Source organism: Lynx canadensis, chromosome C1 (genome assembly GCF_007474595.2).
Source record: "Lynx canadensis isolate LIC74 chromosome C1, mLynCan4.pri.v2, whole genome shotgun sequence".
In the NCBI taxonomy this organism is placed as follows: domain Eukaryota; kingdom Metazoa; phylum Chordata; class Mammalia; order Carnivora; family Felidae; genus Lynx; species Lynx canadensis.
In genome coordinates this window covers 146,544,751-146,558,985 of record NC_044310.1, presented here as the reverse complement: position 1 = coordinate 146,558,985, position 14,235 = coordinate 146,544,751, and the positions used below count along the sequence as shown (strand labels likewise).

The window sequence follows — 14,235 nt, the reverse complement described above, 5'->3', positions numbered from 1 at the left end:
TTTCATGCTGCACCTAAAAATGAACCCAATCTGTATTGTTCGGGGGAAGCCTAGACTCACATTATGGCAGCCAATCTAAGTACTTAGTACAAATGGGGAGTACCGTCGTGGGACAGCTTTCTGGACTTTGTCTAGACTTGGGAAAGATGACGAGGGACCGAGTTTTGATTCCTTTCTGACACTTATTGACTGCGTGACCATCAGTAAGTCGCGTAACTGTACGGACCCTCAGTTTCTTCACTTTTAGGGTGAAGATCACAGTACCTGCATCACAGAATGTCTGAGAAGATTTGATGTGATAATGGATATAAAAATACCGTGTAAGTTCCATAGTCAAAACCCGCATGAGGACCTGTGATTACCTACAATGCAAACACACCCATTTTGACTGGGTATATTGACCTTTTCTCAGGCCAACCTTTAATTCAGCTCTATCAAGGGCTCATCCTTTATCAAGAGACTCAGAACAGTGATGCGTTTTGCCTTCTTGGCTTGTGAGGCTGAATGCTCAGCCACTCACCTGATTTGAATGTCGTCTCTCCAATAAAGAAGGTTTCAAATCATAAGATTGGGGGAACGATAACATTCTCTCATTTTTATGAATTTTTCATTTTATTCCAAAACCATCAAAATGCACTATGTGGGTCAAGTCTCAGTCTTCTCAGGTTTGAACAGAAGGTCGAGGAGAATGTTTCTCAACTTTGATTTGCAATTCAACTAGTGCCTGGAGGTGAGCCTTCAGGGGCCTTCACTCCCCAAGCTCTGCTATCTTCAGGAGGATCAGAAGGAGAATCGGGCATTCAGCTGAGGAGCTCTGTCCAGTATTCTATTCTTTTCTATGAGAACTTAGCTGTATTGGGGCTTCTTTTCCTCTCCCTGACCACAGGGCATAGTTACATAAAAAGTTTACTTTTATATGTTTTGTTCTTTCTAGGGTAGACTACCTTGGCATTCGGTCAGAATTGCCCAACTAATTTATAAGATTTCAGTCACGCTCACCACCTCTACTCCAAAGGCTTTCGCCAGCTGAGGCTGTGGCTCCTGAAGTAACCGTATATCCATCAAAGCCACTGGACTCAGGATCCACATGCACCACTTTAACAATAGTCTATTTTGAGCAGGCAGCTGTCAGAGTGAGACTGGGATGAAAGGGGGAAGAGCGGGGGTGGAGTAATGTGGCAGAAACAGTTCTGGGTGGAGGTCAGGGCACCTTGGGGGTAGGTAGCTCTGTCTCTCCTACGGTGTGTGACCTTGAGCAAGTCACTTCCCTTCTCGGACTTCTCTGTCACATAAGGGACTGGATTAGATGGACTTCGAAGCTTCATCCAGTACTCACGTTCTGTGATTCTCTATACGGCGTTAGCCTCATTCACCCATAAGTGATTCCTTCTGGGTCATGAGACCCTTGAGAAAAGGGAAATTAAATTCCTATTACTATGGCTTTAACCCCTCCCACCTTTTCTTGCTGGCCCTTAGAAGAACCTTAACAAGATCCTGAGTGATCTGGATTTGGCTGATCTTCTGTGGTCTCATTTCCACGGCCCTCTCCCACCCCATGTCACATTTCCCTCAGTTTCTTAACGGATCATTTTAAAAAAATATCTTTCCCCCACTTCTCCAACTTCCTACCCCTTCAGGTCACATTTCAAACACCTCTGTCCTCTCTCAGGCCGGGTTTGGCCTCTCTCTTCCTTACTCCAGGAGTACCCAGTGCTCCCACATAACGTTTTGCTGTATGCACCTTGGAGGCAGGGGCCACGTTCAGATGTCAGATCACAGAGCGGGAGCCTAGGGATGTTCACTGCTGAGGTTGTTGGCAGTGTTGGACTCACCTTTGCTTAGTGCTGTGCAGAAAATAATTTCCTACAAGTTTTTTCTCTGAAGAGGTACCTGACATGCAAAACTAACTCCCTTCCTACACCTCTGACCCACGTGTAAGGAAGAGAAATAGAGATGTCTTTATTTCTGTCAAAGTTATAGGATTATAAGGAAGCAAAAGAAGGAGGAGCTGTATCTTTATGGAAAGACCATTAGAATTAGCTGTCAGGAAATTTTCTTTTGAATCTCAGCTCGGCTGTAGGCTTGCAGGGACAGGAGATATATCATTTGTTCCTTTAGAGCCTCAGCCTCATTTTTCTCATCTGTAAATCATACGAGAGAGAGGATATCTTTCATAGCACTGCTGTGAGGATTGGTTAGAATAAAAGCATGCACACACACACATTTAGAAAATCTACACACGCACGCACGCACATCACTGCCCAGAACATAAAGGAAAGGGACTGCCCCCGGGGAATTATCTGCTGCCATCTCAGATCTCAGGTGCCTCTTCTAGGTCCTGTTTCTCCATTGGTAGAGCTGGGATGATGATAGTACCTGCCTTGGAGAATGGTCTTAAGGACCAGATAAGAGGAGGCAAGTCAGAAAGGCCCTCGTAAATACTGCTCCTTCTCACACGTGTCCACACATAACATTTTAGAAGTGGAGGCCATTTGGAAGATACTTTCATTTGGAATAACAGAGATTTTTTTTAAACATAGAGGGGACTCTGCAAAGCCTCTTTCACTTTGAGAGCAAACAACAAAATAGAGCTTCTAAACACTGTTATTTTCCCCCAACTTCCTGACCCTCGAGTGAACAACGTTTCATTCTTGAGAGGCTCTGCTCTGAATGGATCTCCCAGAACAGCCCAACAGGCACTTATTTTCTGAGACAAGAGCGGCAAGAGTTTGATAAAATTAGGTTATATCAGGCACACGGATTAGATGTGTAAAAGAGACGTGTAAATAGTTTCGGATTCCTGCATTTACTAATTATTCTCTCCCAGAAATATTTCTAAGTCTCTGGCAGTGTTTGGGAGAAAAAGTCCCCGATCTGCTGCAACAGTTTTCTCAGTTTAACATTAATGAGGCATGGTTTAGCTGTTTCCTTCTCTCTGAGCTAGTAGCAGAAATGTGTTTTAGGTCCTCTGATCATCTTTCTCCTTATTACTCTTGCGTGATGGGGAGGGTGTGATAAAGGTGAGTATGGAAATGTTCTGTGTCATCTTTTGGCCCCATTTAACCTTTGTCATGCCATGGTCTAGTCAGTACATTTTAAGCAATTTTTGCTTTTTATTTCCTGCTCTCCGCCTGAAATAGCACATACAAACACGCAAATGCACACAAATGAGCATACACGCACACACACACACACACACACACACTCCAAAGCACCAGAAATAACCCTTTTAAATCACCTTGTCAGATTTTTCTTTCCCACTCCTGTTTCATTTTCCAGGGAGATCCTACAGCATCACCAGTCAATTCTAGATAATATTCCCTGATCACTGTTAGTCACAAGAGTGGTCTCATTTCATCAATTAAAATATCTATCCCATGAAAAAATAAAGCATTTGAACTTTATTTAACTTTAAAGTTTCTCTTTTTTTCCCAGCCTGATGAACTTGTAGGAGCCCAATCCTTGGAAAGATGTGTGGTCAGTTTTTATTTTTTTTTCTCTCCCGATCGTTCCTCGTCCTCCAGTAATTTATTAGTTATGGTTTTTGACCTCAGTAGGATTGAGAGGGGAGGAAGGGGTGGAAATTAGGGTTCTAGAAAGGTTTTTCTTTCCCCTCAGTAATTTAGACTGGTTTGTGGCAAATGCCTGGTGCTATCGTTTGCTTTTCGTATGAACCAAAAGAAAACTCTCTGTAGCTGTGTAGGAAGGAATCAAATTATTGGTTGACAATCCCAGGACTGGGCTAAGAGAGTAAAGACTGGTTTTAATTGCTTTATAGAGGGGCTTGCCAGAGTTCTGTAGGAAAAGCAAAGCATTAAATTAAGCAATCGAGTAACCTCATGACGGCGCAGCAGTCGTAGAACAGCATGCTGTAATTCTTATTGTACTTTAAAAACCAAATGCTGGCAGCAAAAACCTTCTTGAGTCATTTTCCTCTAGAACAGATTCCGGAAGTGCACTCTGAAAATAAGTTCATTTTTGGACTTTCATCCTAACTATATAGCTGCAGGCCAGAAGACAGACTTCTCTCTGTAGCATGGCCCTACACTTTCCATGGACAGAGCCACGTTTTAGCAAAATCTGTGAGTATTGATTGTTGCTGACTGAAACAAACTTCAGTAACTAAGAGCAAGAACCGTAAGGATTAGCTTTTTATAAAGAAAAGAAAATTGCATGTGGAACTTTAAAATGACTATCAACAGTTTTTTATTTGAAGAGTATTTTACAGGCAAAACTTCTAGGCAAAAAATGAAATTGTACTTTACTTACTGACATAAAGCATCATTGTCAATAAAATACGGAGATTTTTTTTCCTCCCTTGAAAGTCAAAACACTGAAATGAGAAACCAAACAACGAAACTATGAACTAAAGAATAATGAATAGATAAAATAGATCAACGAATAGATCATAGTGTTAGAACAGGATGTATTTACCTTAAACCAGATACTAACATAGTCTATATATTCAAAATGAAAAATTAGGTCGTCATTGTTAATTTATAAAAAGATGTCTTGCATGCCGTAGTTGAATAGCTACCTCTCATGTACGGTTTTAAGATAGGACGAATTTTCAAAAATCGTTTCTGAGAAACATACCTTTTAAAACCATGTTGCTCGATGCTAAGGGGGTAGAAGAGGAAGGAAGAGACAGAGTTTCCTTCAGAAGCTTACACTTTCAGTGAGAAGAAAAAACGGATTCTCAAAGCTCCAGTGAAGAAAGAGCACACAACAAGGAGTGGTTCGGTAAATGTGAGCACATTAAAGGTCATTGGAATTTAGAGGTCGGAGTCGATAAACTACAGTTGGATTTTGAGTGATGTCAGACTAAGGTGTGCAGGAGAAAAGTGATGTCAGACTAAGGTCCTCAAGGTAGGGATGGTGGGGGTCTGGGAGAAGGCGCCAGTGAAAAGGAACATCAGTAGATGGTACGAGCATCATAGGCAGGCAAGGGTAATGAGATACTTTCTTAATGCTAAGGACCCACAGAAGAGAGAATGTCACATGCAGAAAGCTACAGCCACACTGCAAGGGACAGAGACTTGGGTGGCACTGAAAAGGAGAGTGAGAATAATGCTGATGACAGACAGGAGCGCTTGTGCTTTTGGAAAAGGCCACGACTGCATCTCAACAGCTTAGAAATGGTTCTCTGGGACTCAGGAGAAAAGGAGGGCAGGGCAGTTTTGGAGAAGAGAGTTTGATTTTGGAACTAGAGCAGGTGAAAGCGTCCTGGGCATCCTGCCTGTCTCCTGTCTTTGTCAGGGCCAACGTCATCCCTCCTAGCATATCAGTTAAATCATCCTGAAGAAGTTATTAGCTGGTAACTGGTTAATATCTTTACTCAGGGGAACTGATTCCAAATGAACATACTAGCAAATCTATGGTCTTTACCCTTTTCTCTTGGTTCAGTGTGCATTCAGTAGACAGATATGATATGCCAGTTATTGTGTTAATCATTCCATAGCAGTGGATTTTTGGAAATATCAAGAACAGTGGGGGAGATATCCCCCAGAATTCTTAACATTGAAGGGTTTCAGTGGGGGGCTACTGTAGCTACTTTTAAGGCAAGCCCTCCTGTCCACCTGTGTTCTTAACAGATCTCTCTCTGTGTCTGTCTCTGTCTCTCTCATACACACACACATATTTTCTTGCTATATTCTATAACAATTTCCCCCTCACACTGACTTTAAAATGCATTAGCTCCAAAACTCTTCTTGTGTGCATTCTTGTAAACCATTTCACAAACTTTTTGAGCAAGGCTGAAAATAAATAAATTCGAAGTCAGAAGGCCACAGATCACGGCAACCTGACGAGTCAAATGGTTTTCATTTGTATTTTCTTCCAACTTTATCAATATGAATACATAATTTGCACATATTTGTAGGCAGGGTGTTTGGGTAAAAGAAAAGCAAAATAACGTATCCTCTTTCAAGGAAGAGTGGCACACAGGGCTGTAAATAGTCCGGTGGGCCCTATACCTAGGATCCCCTGTGGCTACACTGTCCCCTCCACCCTGCTGGTGTAGAGCACGAGGGAGGCAGCTGGCCGAGAGAGAGCGCCTATGTTTAGCCAAGGTGGGTTGTGTGACAAGAGGGAGGGGGCCTGGCCACATGCTGCCTGACTCATCCTGTCAAGCCTACGTGTCAGTTCCTCCTCAGCTGGGACAGCCTCCTTCAGAAGACAGAGCCTGACTGTGACGTTTCCACGAACTTCATCTTCCACAGACCAATTTGCAGAAGCTACGAGGTGCTGGGCACCACTGAGCCCTCAAAAAATCGCATGGCTGATAACATCATTATTACTTGCTGTTGGCCCTCACACAATTGCCCTTTCTCTGGTTGGGAACTGGGGTCCGTGCTCCTGGGCGCTGCCTGACTCTTCCCCACGCTCCATAGCAGTCTGCCAGACCACGGTAGGGAGGTAAAACTGAAGCCGCTTTGCCTACTGCTTCGCTCTCTGGCATTTCGTGTTCAAAGCTGGCAAATTTATGTGTGCATACATAAACCAAATGTGTGATATATGATATCCAGGATTTCAGATCAGAGCTGGTCCAACATAATTTTTAGGATCCTTTTGGGCAGGGGGGGGAGTGGGGGGGCGGTAATCGGCAAGAGATAAGCGATAAAGAGCACAGCATAATTTCGGGAACAGATTTTAATAACTTCTTTAAATTTACTGCTCTCTGCCCACGGACAATATAACTTCCCAGGGCTTCACTTTTACCATGTTTAGTTTGGGCATGTTTGTGTTCTCCTCCAGGTTGTGAGCCCCCCAGGGTGAGGGACGTGGGGGGCACAGTGCTTGGTCTCAGCAGGCGTTGGTGCTTGGCTGAAAGCTACTTGCCAGTTGCTCAGAGAGCTGACAAGGGCTTCCCTTAGCTGAAGAGGCTCCTCTTACTAACATGACAGGCACATCTCTGTCTGCCTTCCTCCTAGGAACGCTGACTATCTCGGTCATAAACAAGAGTTTTCCACCGAGGATAAACAAGGCCACTGTTTACATACCACTGGTGCTAAGTCTGAGTCTTGACGTTCCCTAATTCCGACCTTTAGGCAAACATTGTGTGGCTCAGGGATTGCATATCCAGGCATTCATGGATCTGTATTATCAGTTAACTGTATTAACTGTATTGATGGAGAGCGAACATACGCCTACAACGTACTTTCATTTATGAATGGGCCAAAAGGGACAAGGAACCAAAATGCATTTGAATCAGGAGGAGATATTTTGTGATTTGATCCACCTCCCATTGATGTAGTTAGAGGAATTTAGTTCATTGAAGAATTGGTTGGCGAAGCCTCATCGGGAAGCTTCAGAGTTGTGCTATCCTGGGGAAGTGATATGATTTCTGAGTGTCCTCTATTACCTTGAACCCATAACAACTGCCGGCTCCTTTCTAGGTCTCTTATGAAGTTCACGTGATGGGTATGCAGGCTCTTTGTAAATGGTGAAATTCTAAACATTTAAGTGGTTGGGAATAGGCACTCGTACACCCTTCAGGTGTTGTAAGTTATTGACCGATTGACTTTTTCGACATTATTTTTCCTGTAGAAATGAACTCCCAATATGTCTATCATCCCACCTACAAAGGATATTAAGTTTTAGGGAGTAAAGTCATTTCTTCACTTGCTATTCTGGTGATCATTAGTCACGGTTAGGCAGAATTCTCCTGGTTAAGATATAATTCCAGGGAGGCCTGGAAGGCACCTTCTCTACGCTCATTTCCCAAATACATTCCTGACAAACCCACTAATCATGTATAAGTTCTGAAATTGGGAATTCACTTCGTTGTCACTATTTTAATGGAATTGCATTCTAAGCTCTATCATTCATATATACCTTATTAGGAATTAAGTTCATCTAATAAGTTTAATAGGTTTTCAGTAGCAGGAAGGAATGGAACATGAGCTAATAGAGGTGGGAGCCAAAGTCTCAGAGAAGTTAAGTGTAGAGAGAGGACACCGTGGGTGTGGTATATCAGAATTATTCTCTCTGTGGATGGTAGACTATTTGGACTGTGTCTAATGATTCATGTTGCTTTAATTCTCTAGGTGACCAAGACTCATGCAAAATTGTCTAGAAATATATATTCTCTACATAAAGAGCCGAAATACTTTGGGTCGAGGAAAGAGAAGAGAAACGGATCTTACCCAGCAGGTCTTGTGTCTTCAATGGCTCTGTCCACTGGAATCAAATCACTGAGGTAGACATTGAAGTTTCCTTCCTTCCATCTTCTTTCCACCTCCTTCTCTTTGCCCCGGGGGACAACTACAGGACGTCCAAATTGGCCTGGAGCTTTCGGGTCCCTTGGAGAAAGTGTCAGGTCAATTCTTAACACATGGTGCATTCCATGTTCTTCAGGTAAAAAAGCTTTTATATGGTTTTGGTTGACTTCTGCAGGTTGGGCCTTGGCAGTCAAGTTGATTCTTGCTCGCTCTGGCCCCTCAGCTAAGGCTTGATGGGTTTGAGATACTGTCGCTCTCTGTAGAGCAAGTGGAGAGAGAGATGCCTCACTTCTATTCCTGGAAATGTGTTTCCCTTGGCTTTCACCCAATACAAGAGGGAGTGCAGTTTTGTTTTTAGGATTGGGGGCCTCTTTGGAGTCTGTCTTTAGCTCCTCCTCTTTGGTTATAATCACAACGTGGCTTTCAGAGAAATTGAATTTCTTCCCACCAGCCACTTTGGCTCGATCGTCCTTTGGCAAGCCCCCCAACTGTGTTTCATTAATATATTGCTTCTTTGAGCGATTTGAATTGGCAACCAACTTGGAAAAGGGAAGGTTCTTGTTGGCTTTGTGTTTATTTGAGTCTAGTTCTTTGCTCTGAGTCTCAGTTTTATTTAAGGCTACGGCTTCCCTGGGTTTTGGCACGAGTGGGCCGGCAGGGTGTGCCCTCTCATTTGCTACCGCCTGTGATTGCCGCTTTGATCTGTCAGTATTAGGCCCGATGGTCACATTTGGGTTTCTCTCGGCTGCTTGTTTTGATGTGTCACTGCTGAGACTATGACTCTTCAGGGTCTCCTGGTTTATACTGACAGGTCTTGCCTGGACGGATGTTTCTGCCAATTGAGTTTCTCTTGCTGCTGTGAATGGGGTTTTCTGAGCCCCCCGAGTGCCCCCTTGCTTTGCCATGTGGCGAGAGTAGGCTTCAGGCTCGAGGTCCTGCTTCTCTGTCTTCTGCTTGGTGAAAGTCACTGGAAGGCTCTGGAAATACGCAGGATGCCACAAAGGGGCAACCTTGCCCCTTCCCAGGGCGTTCGGCGTTTTTCTTTCCCTCTGGGTTTGGTCCAAGTCATCCTCAACCTTGACCATACTCTTCTCAGTTTTTCTAAAGTTCTCTTTGCCCCACACGCCCTTCCCATGTCCCCTCAGTGGGGGCTTCATTTCTTTCATGCTACTGTAAAGGATCTTCATCTGGCCTGGCTGAACTCTGAATCCCATCCTCTCCCGCCTGACGATGTCTTCCTTGAGGACCCGAGTGTTGATCTCGCTGAATGACAGGCGGAGAGCTGCCATGTCAAAGAGCAGCCAGATGACAGAAGCGACAAATATAAATGCCAGGACTCGCCCACTTCCTCGGAAAAACTTTCGAATCTTGTTCATGGTGCAAAGGCTCCGCTTGCAGCCTTCCCTCCCTTTGAGCCTGCTTACCTTGAGTGGAGAGAGAGCTCAAGTAGCAGCAGCGTGGCCAGAAAGCGCCCCCTCCCCTGAAAACAGCAGGAAACAGCAGTCCAAGGGGGAAAGCTCAGCTCCTAGTGCTTGTCAGTCTCTGCCTGCGTGGCATTTCACAGCAGAGCATCGCTGCCTGCTTGGCTGGCCCCTGGCTACACTGTGCTAAACACTGCCCTCAGGTCACCCTGGAAACAGTTGACTGCAGCCACCAGACAATTCAACATATCACTTGTCTCCCTGAGCCCACATCCACCTTCCTATAAGCCCGAGGAAAGGTGGGGGCCCGGCTGGGACGGCCACTCCTCTCCTCCCAGCTCGCCCGTCTGCACGCTGTAACTCAACACCACTTCTCATAAGGAAAACATTTCAAGCCGTTACCCAGAAAACTTCATTCAGCTCGCACCTTCCGTGTTCGGTGAGTGTGTGTGTGTGTGTGTGTGTGTGTGTGTGTGTGTTTTCAGGGCAATTAAAGGGAAAGAAAACTTGGAGGGCATGTGTTCCTGGTTTGTAACCCCACCTACCCCATGCCTGCTCATTAACCCTGTTGTCCCCAGGTCTCTGAATGATTTGCCCCAGCAAATAATCACTGACCTTAGTGGTTTGGCTCTGAGACGTTAACAATTTAAAGAAGGTGCCATAATCTCTGTGTGCAGAGGTGGGTGTTTAATTATTCAGAAGTTTTTCTCAAGTGGGTCTCAGAATGTTTCTTTACAAGTCAACAGATCTTTAAATTGGCTCCATTGATTTTTGTTATTAAGTTCACCAGACATAAAGGTGACTTGTCACATTGCTGTAGAAGCTGCTAAACGCATACTTACTCTAGGTTTCAGTACTCATCTTGTCACGGATCAGGATCGAGCACTTTGCAGATCGGACTAGCAGTGGGATCGGAGTTGGAATAGCCCTGGTGGACCCCACCCGGGTTTTGCGTAAGAATCATTCTAAAGGGACGCTCGGGTGGCTCATTTGGTTGAGCGCCTGACTTCGGCTCAGGTCGTGATCTCACGGTTGGTGGGATTGAGCCCCACATTGGCCTCTGTGCTGACATCTCAGAGCCTGGAGCCTGCTTCGGATTCTGTGTCTCCCTGTCTCTCCGCCCCTTCCCCGCTCATGCTCTGTCTCTCTCTCTCTCTCAAAAATGAATAAACGTTAAAAAAATTTTTTTAAAGAATCATTCAAAAGATGTCCCCCCAGATTTTGATGGACTGATGGGGGTGGCGACAACAATGGCAGCTGGTCTGGTCTTGTGTTTTTAAGGAGCTTCCCAGGTCTTTATAATGTACAGCCAAAGCTTATTTTTGTGGTTCTGGAACGCTGCTCATAGTTTTTGGGAAATTCCCCCCAACAGAGTAAAACTGCATTTTAACATCACCTGCTATAAATATTGTCCATAAAGTTTGAGAGACACTTCCCAGGAGCACTGTTCTCCCATGAGTTTTGAGTGATCGGTGGCTGGTGTTACCACTTACTACTCTAGTGTCAGGAGGGGTATAGAGTCTTTGCTTTGAGATAAATTTAGGCTCCCAAAGACTTGGAAAGGGAAGAAGGACAAATTATTATTTTTTAAGGTTTTAAAAATTTATTTATTGAGACAGAGAGAGAGAGAGGGAGGGAGAGAGACTGGGAGGGAGGGGCAGAAAGAGAGGGAGAGAGAATCCCAAGCAGACTCTGTGCTGTCAACACAGAGCCCGACACAGGGCTCAATCTCATGAACTGTGAAATCATGACCTGATCTGAAATCGAGTTGGACACTTAACCCACTGAGTCATCCAGGCACTCCAAGAAGGACAAATTCCAGGGGCGCCTGGGTGGCGCAGTCGGTTAAGCGTCCGACTTCAGCCAGGTCACGATCTCGCGGTCCGTGAGTTCGAGCCCCGCGTCGGGCTCTGGGCTGATGGCTCAGAGCCTGGAGCCTGTTTCCGATTCTGTGTCTCCCTCTCTCTCTGCCCCTCCCCCGTTCATGCTCTGTCTCTCGCTGTCCCAAAAATAAATAAACGTTGAAAAAAAAAAATTTAAAAAAAAAAAAAAAAAAAAGAAGGACAAATTCTGAATTCTCCATACTTATGCATTGCTGTAGCATTTGGTCTTTAAATTAGCACCTTGCCCCAAAGCAGAGAACTAGATAAGTGCAGCTATAGTAACATGTTTCTTGAATCCCCAATTCTCCTTTTTATTCAGCAGCTGCTCACTCAGATTTGGGATGTCCACATGGATGACAGCCTTGGTACCTCAGCCATTTCCTCCCTGCTGTGATTCATCCACCTTCCTAATATTTATTATGTTTTATGACTCAGGGCCTGTGTTGGGTGTTGAGGGATATTAAGTAAAGGGCATAGTGCTTGTCTGGGATCTCACACTCTATTGGTGGACATGGACAGGTAGGCACATCTATAGTACATAATAAATAATATGAGAGAATAATCTACTGGATTCTATGGGGACCTCGCTTAGTTTGGGGCTGCATGATAATTTTTGAAGAAATTTTCCTTAACGTTGAGAGATGAATGACAATATAGTTATCTCTGCTCATAATGTGGTCTGAGAAAAGAAATATTAGTTGGATGGTGAAAGGCAGATAAATTAACAGAATCACAGGGGCGCCTGGGTGGCTCAGTCGGTTGAGCGGCCGACTTCGGCTCAGGTCATGATCTCGCGGTCTGTGGGTTCGAGCCCCACGTCGGGCTCCGTGCTGACAGCTCAGAGCCTGGAGCCTGTTTCGGATTCTGTGTCTCCCTCTCTCTGACCCTCCCCCGTTCATGCTTTGTCTCTCTTTGTGTCAAAAATAAATAATAATTAAAAAACGTTAAAAAAATTAACAGAATCACAGAAGTGAAGAGACGTATAATACCTGATGGGAAATAAATTTCTGAGAACAAGCATGATTGGAAACATAGGCTTTGGCTTGAGCGTGCATGAGTGCATGCGTGTGTACCCAATATGTTCCAAACACTTTACTAGTCTCTTTCCATTGAGCATCTCACTTAATTTCCAAACAACCCAGTAGGGAAGACACAGTTAGAACTATCACTTTGTTGGGGCGCCTGGGTAGCTCAGTTGGGTAAGCATCCGGCTTAGGCTCAGGTCATGATCTCATGGTTTGTGAGTCCGAGCTTTGCATTGGGCTCTGTGCTGATAGCTCAGAGCTTGGAGCCTGCTTTGGTTTCTGTGCCTCCCTCTCTCTGCTCCTCCCCTGACTGCACTCTGTCTCTCCTCTTTCAAAAATAAATAAACATTAAAAACATTAATAAAGAGGGGCGCCTGGGTGGCGTAGTCGGTTAAGCGTCCGACTTCAGCCAGGTCACGATCTCGCGGTCCGTGAGTTCGAGCCCTGCGTCAGGCTCTGGGCTGATGGCTCAGAGCCTGGAGCCTGTTTCCGATTCTGTGTCTCCCTCTCTCTGCCCCTCCCCCGTTCGTGCTCTGTCTCTCTCTGTCCCAAAAATAAATAAACATTGAAAAAAAAATTAAAAAAAAAACATTAATAAAGAAAGAACTATCACTTTTTTTTTTTTTATCACAGAAACACAGCTTAGAGAGGTCAAAGAACTTGAAGTGGAAAAGGAGGATTGGGATCTCTAATAAATGACTGTGTGGCACGACAGTCCACGTGGCTAAATGCCACAGAGCACTGCTTCTCTCCCTGTATAATCTTGTAAATTAGTTAATTTTGTGTGTTTACTCTTCCATTAAAAAAAAAGAAGAAGAAGAAAACAAGTTTTGCCTTGCAGGTGAATGTAAAGATTAGAGAAAACAAGTTAAAATTCTTTTTCTGTTGAATGATAGTCACTGTCTCTAATCTGGTTGCTTATCTTTTGTGTGATAGCAGTGGGGGGTGCTTGTGGGAGACTGAACGTGCCCTCTCCTTGAAAATCAGATAAGAAGCCTGATGACTAACATGATTTTGGCAATAGGACAAGAAGTATAGTTGAGTATTTTATTTTTCCTTGCTATTCTTATTTCCTTTATTTTGGGTTCAGTGAACCATTGGTCACCGAGAACTCACTACAGACCCAAAACTTTGAAGTTGGTAACATTGTTTCTGCCCCTAATGGCTTTAAAACTCCACTGAAATAGAATACCTTCAACATAAAACGTAGTGCAACTAATTGGGATCCAAGTTCCAAAATAAAGTGAGAAGTTATTTCTCATATCGTGGATATGTGGTTTATGTTACAATATTGCTTTAAATATGAAAATAGGATTCTTTGAAATATTTTACTATCCAAGATGTAAGTCTTGTCCAACAACATCTCCACCTCAAACGGCATCTGGAATTAATCAAACTCATGTTAGAAAAGTCAACACTTATTACATCCTTACTTCATCTTGACAGTTGTAAAACACTGCTCGAAAAATATCCTGAGTCTTCGATATTCATTTGACCAAAGAACAATGATTTCTTTCTCCCTCTGTCTCTCTGTCTCTGGTTTGTCCATACAAATCAAAACATAAAGCACTTGCAACAGGAGAGAAAATTGTTAAGAAAATTAAAGGAGAGTGTTGGCTTATCTACTTAAGGTAAAGTTCTGTATTAACTCTGCCTTAGTCTTGAGTTCCAGCTGATATAAAAT

General features: G+C 44.0%; 1 protein-coding gene across 1 annotated transcript in view; it reads right to left on the bottom strand.

Moving 5' to 3' along the window:
* The window catches only part of GALNT5 (polypeptide N-acetylgalactosaminyltransferase 5), a 41,534-nt gene extending 31,589 nt beyond the window's left edge, over window positions 1–9,945 (bottom strand). The window contains exon 1 of the mRNA XM_030327651.1: window positions 8,148–9,945. Within this exon, the coding sequence (XP_030183511.1) occupies window positions 8,148–9,598 (1,451 nt within the window). The 5' untranslated portion in view covers window positions 9,599–9,945. The remainder of the gene's footprint in view (window positions 1–8,147) is intronic.
* Window positions 9,946–14,235: the final 4,290 nt, after the last annotated feature.